The sequence below is a fragment of the Coenobita brevimanus genome, chromosome 45, assembly GCF_032717465.1.
Source record: "Coenobita brevimanus isolate Jiangsu-jjx chromosome 45, ASM3271746v2, whole genome shotgun sequence".
Classification (NCBI taxonomy): domain Eukaryota; kingdom Metazoa; phylum Arthropoda; class Malacostraca; order Decapoda; family Coenobitidae; genus Coenobita; species Coenobita brevimanus.
Window position 1 is genome coordinate 31,299,435 of NC_136998.1, and position 7,078 is coordinate 31,306,512.

The 7,078-nt window shown below is 39.5% G+C and overlaps 1 protein-coding gene across 1 annotated transcript in view; it reads left to right on the forward strand.

Annotated features, from left to right (window-relative positions):
* Cpsf6 (cleavage and polyadenylation specificity factor subunit 6) overlaps positions 1 to 3,420 on the forward strand; it is a 39,608-nt gene extending 36,188 nt beyond the window's left edge. Inside the window, exons 9-11 of the mRNA XM_080271285.1 lie at positions 290 to 396; positions 608 to 924; positions 2,073 to 3,420. Of these exons, the coding sequence (XP_080127411.1) occupies positions 290 to 396; positions 608 to 924; positions 2,073 to 2,289 (641 nt within the window). The 3' untranslated portion in view covers positions 2,290 to 3,420. The remainder of the gene's footprint in view (positions 1 to 289; positions 397 to 607; positions 925 to 2,072) is intronic.
* The last annotated feature ends 3,658 nt before the right edge of the window (positions 3,421 to 7,078 follow it).

Here is a 7,078-nt window from a genome sequence, read left to right on the forward strand (position 1 = left end):
TCTAATAATGTTAGAAAAATAGGATAATGTGCATGTAGTGTTAAAGTATAATAAATACAACACAGAAATATGTCAGCAATTTGTGTTGAGAAGATAAAGTACCTTTTTTTTATATTGCATTTAGGGAGCTGTAATAGTATGTGTATTATTTGCTGACCAGGTTCACTAAACATGTTGATAACTCTCCAACTTTTGGACTCTCTGTTTCCATATTTCTGGATCCAAACAACCCCATTCGTAGGTGGGAAAAAAGGTTAGGGTGATGATATTTATTTATTTTTCTTTACAGGTGAATATGCAAGTGCAATAGAGACCCTGGTGACAGCTGTTTCTCTTATCAAGCAGTCCAAGGTTGCACATGATGATCGCTGCAAGATTCTCATCAGCTCACTGCAGGTTTGTTGTTTGGGACTTTATGTCATAATTTGTCAGATTTGTTAGCTTCTCTTTCTGTTGTTTGGGTCATTATATGTTATTGGACATGTATATATTCTCTTATGTTATTGGACATGTATATATTCTCTCTTATCTGATGTGAGAGTGAAAATGTATACAAGTATTCTTCATTGTCAGATGAGATGATGATGATGATAATGATTTTCTTCAGGACACATTACATGGCATTGAGGCCAAGAGCTATGGTGGGGGATCAAGCAAGCGCCGTGAGCGTTCTCGAACACCCAGCAGTCGCCGGCACCGCAGGGAGAGATCGCGGTCCCGGGATCGTGAGTATCGAGACCGCTCACGCTCACACTCCCGGGAGAGGGAATATGACCGCCACCGCAGTGAGAGGGAGCGGGGAACTGGGGCAGAGCGGGGAGGTGGAGCAGAACGGGACAGAGACTATGAGCGGTCCTACAGCCGGGAGAGGGAATATGACAGGGCTCGTGAGAGAGACAGAGAGAGGGAGCGTGACCGAGAGAGGTGAGGATGAGGATTTTGCAGTTGTTTTCTTTTGGTAACTTTGCATATGCAGGAAATGCAGAGGGCATTGCAGATGAATGTTTAGCTTCCATTTGTATGTGTTTTATTGAGCACAGGGGTACTGTTAGGTGGCAGAAATATTTTTTTTTTCTCCTGAAGCTAAAGGTCATTTAAGTAACCAGTTCACTTTGATGATAAATTTTTTTTAGCTGTCTCCAGATGGTTTTATGTAGTACAGATGGGACTTCTGAACTATAGGAATTAACTGTAGCCTTCATCAGCCCTCTTCATTGATAGAGTGCTCACCTAAAATTAATAAAATTGATTAGTACCAGAAATGTACAAGATGTGATGTCAGTGTGGAGGGTTTATAATATACAGTAACTAGAATCTAATCTCATTAAGAAGTAAAAGTTTATTTGTATTGGATAAGTATCTGGTAGTACAGCAGACCCTCATTATACGGTGAACCAGCATGTGATCAATTACTTTTAAGATGACGAAAAAGTACCATTTCAGTATACGATAGAATTTTTTCTCATACGACGATTATTATCTTGTACGAAGCCTCATTGGTCGATTACAATCGTTGTTTTTGCATATACTGTACAGTTGTGCTCACGCAAGTTGTTAGGCGTTTTTTTTTGTTCAGAGGTGGTCTTTCCACTTTCACTGTTGGATGTGTTAGCATCATTGATGGAACAGTAGTGTGGTGTTGGGGTTCAGTCAGTAAGTGAAGTGCAGTGAAGAGAAATAACTACTGGCATAGGTGAGTTGAAAACTTTTTAGACTTACAGGTAGCTACTTTTTGGTGATAAGCAGTAAGTTAGGTGCAGTGAAGTGAAATAGTAGTCACTTTAAGTGAGTTGGAAACTTGATTTTAGATTTTGATGGGTTGGTGACCCTTGGCCAAGGATATAGTCACTCTGATCCCATGTTGTAATTGATTTAATATACGGTAAATTATTACCGGTATGTGATGGATTCATTCAAATGCATCCTCATCGTACAACGAGGGCGGGCTACACCTATGTTTATTCTAACTTAATTTTGACCATTTTCCGACCAGTCATTAAGAGTAGGGTTTAAGATAAGTGTGGCTGCTGTGTTTATGCTCTCTTTATCAGTTTCAACCCTTTTTTCACCAGGTATTATGATGAGCGTTACAGAGAGCGTGAGGGAAGGCGTGAGCGGATAGAGGAGCGTCCAGTGAGGGAGAGGATAGAGGAGAGGAGCACCAGGGAGGATGTGAGGGAGCCTGTTAGAGAGAGGGAGAGGGATCGGGAGAGAGAAAGGGAGCGTGAAAGGGATGTGAGGACCAGAGAAGAAAGGGAATCTTCTTCCCATCGTTCATCCAGGCACTAATTTTCTTTTGTGCTTTCTTTCTTACTTCTTTTTTTCTTTTTTCCTATTTTTCTTTATTTTCCTTATGATTGTCTTCATGTACCATCTGTCAGTATCTTGCTTTCCATCTCTTCTTTTTTGCCTTTTACGTTACTCCTTGCCTTGCTCAATCTTAAAAAATTTGCAATACCCATTATCTGAAAAATGGCAAGGAAACATGAGGAGTTATCTCTGACAATGGAGTCTTTACTGCCACTAGCAATGACTGCTGTTTGTTTGAGCTTCCCACAGTTGTTTAGGGTGCATGATATATCTTTTTTTTTTTTTTTTTTTTTTATTATCATTATTAATATTAATTATGCCCATGGGTTTTCTCTGAATGATGAGAATGATTTGATGTATGAGTTATTCCTAGTTTTATATCTAAGTAAGTTTGCAGTGTGTACATGTAAGAACATTAGATGCCAGCCATTATTCTCAGTTGATCAGAATCCACGATTCTGATAGATAGACACACAGACACATAGCATCCATAATGAAATGTTGGCAAGTTTGATCCTCAGGTTAAAGGCTAGCAAATTATTTAGAGCTATATTCATAAAAATTGTTAAACTTAAATTGCATGTTTTTTTTTTTTTTTGTTTTTTTTCCCCACCATAAAATTGCCAAACTTGTGAAATCCAAATTAGTGTGAATTATGTTGAAAATGCAAGAAACAGCAAATTATTTCCAACAATAATTTACTGATATGGACATTATTTTATTTTAGGAATTGGTCTGGAATTTTTGTGAGTATCTATGCTGATGCCCTAGTATTATTGAAGTGGCTGACACCTGATATTTTGGGTTCTAATGTTCTTTGTATGGCAAGTGATATGAAGGATGTGTTCCTGTATTTTGGGACCTGATGTGTTTCTTTGCACAGATGAGTACTGTTTGATTGAAAGTTTGTAAGAACATTTAGTTTTTACTTGAAACAATTCACAGTGAGCTTGTTCATTATGTGAATGGTGTTTCAGTTTCTGGGAAGTACATTACTAAGCTTTTAATAACTAGCTGTATTGTGTAATTACAATTACTTTTGCTATCTTTGTAAGAGAACTAAAATATTGTAAAAGACAAACCAGTGTGCTCACATTTCGTTATGAATAAATACGGAGGTGTCATTGACTTTAAATGCAATTTTTTTTCCAGCTACCCATAACTGTATGCCTGAGCAACTTTTTGAGCCATTGTTATGACTCAGGCAGCTGCACAGCCATATGCTGTAAGCAACAAACTATCTAACTGGAATTTTCTGTATGACTCCTTAAATCTCTCCAATACAAGCCATCCAACCTATCTTTTTCTGTTGCTAAATGGGATACGGTACCTGATGCTAGGGTTGATCTAATACATCTGCATGGAACACATTACATATTCTCCTCAGCTTTACTTTTCTCTCTCATGTGGTAGATGGGGGTACCCATCGTCCAGTCACTCGTAGTGCTACCTATATGTGACCATAAAATGAGTAGCAAGCCTTATGGTTTCCTGTAACCCAGGAAGCCATTTACATTTCTGGATAGTAACCATATAACAGGGTGGTGTGAAGCCTTCTATGGTTACCTTGGCAGTTGATTGGAGAGATGCAAAAAACGGTATCCACTGAGAAACCAAATATTCATACACTTCCCTGTGCCGTGTTGTGTGTTGTCTTCCACAAGGGAACTTAGATTCACTGCATGGGATGACCTTGCAGGGGCAATTGTCTTTGGTTATTTGGTTAACTTGTGCATTTAATCTGCCTTTTTAATCCATCTATCTATCTATTGCCAAACGCCTTCACCCCGTAAGGGGAGGCCACAAACAAATTGCCTCCATGTCGCCCTGTCCCCTGCCATTTCACTGCCCTGCTCCCAGCTCACACCCCCCTCACTCATATACCTCTCCACCCCATCCCCCTATCTCATCCTTGGCCTCCACCTCACTCACATACCCGCTCCCCACCAGTTTCACGCTTTCCATCCTGTCCACATAGCCATACCATCTCATTGTGTTTCTCCTAATGCTTCCTATCACATTCACATCCATACCACAATGCTCCTTCACTTCCTCATTTCTCAGTCTGTCTCTCCATGTGACTTCACATGCTCCTCTCAAATAACTCATTTCCACTGCTCAAACTCTTGACTTCTGTCCCTCCAACAAGTTTCAAGCTTCACTTCCATACACTAGAGTTTGTATCACAGTACTGTCATGCAGTAACTTTGTCACTTCCATGTTCACTTCCTTGTTTCTTATCACTGCTTTCGAGGAACCATCAACCTTTTTTCTTGTTGTACCCTTTCAAGCACTTCACCCTCTAAACTTCCATCCTTACTCATCACACTACATAAGTACTGAAATGCACTCATATTTTCCATTTCCTCCTCATCCAACCTCACTGTACTTTCAGTGACTTCATTTCTCTTGAAGACCATAACTTTACTCTTCCCTACATTCACCTTTAGAGTCCGTTTTTTACATACTCTCCCAATCTCATTCACCAAGCCTTGCAGCTCCCCTTCATCTTCATTTAACAACACAGTATCGTCTGCAAACAACAGCACAGAGAGTTTCCACACACTGCCCTCTCTCATTAGGGCTGCTTCACCATCCCATGTCCTACCTTGTATCTCGTTTAGAACCCCATCCATATACAGATTGAACAACTATGGAGACATAACACATCCATGTTTCAATCCAACCTTCAAATAGAATAATTCACTCGGTTCACTATCAATATACACTGCAGCCTTAGCACCTTCATACATACTCTTCACGGCATTCAGCAACTTCCCATTGACTCCATATATTCTTAATACTTCCCACAATCCTTGTCTATCCACCTTGTCATATGCATTCTCCAACTTCTGTAAACCAGAAATTTATTGACAATGCTGGGTGGTAACCTTATAACTAACCAACATGTGTTCTCTACATGACAGCAAGTGGGTTGCCGGAGGGTTAGTTCCCCTACCCGGAAAACAACTAACTAAAAATACGAACAAGAAATCTTTCTTATAACTGTAAATTTGTTACACAGTACTTTTGTGTAAAATGCTTATATTTTATTGTGGTAATTTTCCCAGTTTGCTGTGTTAACCCCATAAAAAAATCAAGTTACTTCTTTTTCCGTTACAGTAATCTCTTAATTATCCACTGTAATTCAGCCAAGCCCTACACCAAATAACGTGAATTGTCGGATATTGCATAGTACCCTCCGTCGGCTTAGCGTTCAGCATTGAGCCGGATATTGTCGCTATCCGTCTTGAGCCTCTATCCTAAAAACTTTCCCAAGAGTAAAAGATGAAAACGAAGTATAAAATACAATAATCTAATGATACAATACAGAAGTACGGTACTATAATACAGTACTGGTTGGCTACCGATTAAGAGGTGGTTGATATGCCTCAGTGCTGCATATTGCTTATAACTGTTGGTTAGGTCCCGTTTTGGCACCGAATATTGCATAATTTTGTCAGATATTGCCTTAATAGAGCCGAGCCAGCAGTGTCAAATGTTGTGTTGGGCTGGATATTGCAATGATGAATAATGGATATTATGTACAACTATATTAAGCAAAGGAGAGCCACTGGGTAGTGAAGGGTTTAATGAAGGTTGTGTGTAACCCTTCCAGCTTAAAAAGCCTTGGGGGAATAAATCATCTACAGTAGATAGGAAGAATAGAATTTAAAAATACATTATGAATTTGAAGAGATAAATCTTATATATTAGTGATAGGTGGGGGCACTCACCATCCACTCACTTGATGTAGTGCAGATCTCAGGTGACTGTCCTTTCCTCTCTTCCTTCCTTCTTCCTTTCCATCCTCGTCTGTCTTTCTTTCTTTATTCTTTCCTCTTCCCTATGCCTACAGGTGTCTCTACACTCCCTATTCTGTTAGTTTTTTCCTTCATTCTTTCCTCTTCCTTCTGCCTATGGGTGACTACACTGTGTGACAAGCCAAATGGTTTCCTGTACACCAGGAAACCATTTACTCTGCTGATTGGTAACCACATTATCAGATTATGGCGCGTGTAGGTTTAGTGGATAATTAAGGTGCTCCTGTCGGACTGAGCCTTTGCAAGTTTATATCCAGGGGTGGTTGAGGTTTATTGCTCACATAATGCCACTCAGGGATGAGTGAGACTGGTCACTCTAATCTTAAATGTCAGAACCAACTCGCCCAGCCCCAGGCTCCTACTCATCTCATGGTGCAACACAGGATTAGATGATGATGATGATGATAATGATGGGTCTGTTCAGTCAGACAGACTGGGGTTATTCAACAAGCTGTTTCTCAACAGTACTTCATTTCCTCTTGTCATTAAATCCACTTTTCTTCATTGTTATCTTAAAAATCTCCGTGCATTCTACATGTCCTATCAATTTTACTTTCCTCTTAATCCCTTCCCATTGAAGATATCTATATTTTATTCCTTCCCCTAGACAGTTGTAGTAGTTGTGATCCAACTTATTCTCTCTTATTACAGTAAATGCAAACAAACATGATGGATTTTAGGAGCCATGGCTGCCAAGTAGTAGCACATATTTCATTACCTGTGTGTATCATAAGTATTATTTTTTTTCCATGAATCCAACTTGAGACATAACTGTAAAGGCCTGCTGCTTAAGGCTCGGCAGTTTATATGTAAAACCATATTATGTCACCACTTGGCACCGTCAGTTGAATACAGGCTTTTTACTGTCTCATGCAGGACTGGTGTGTGACGATTATAAAAGGTGTTTTTATGACATGTCAGTAAATCTTGATGTAGATCAGTAG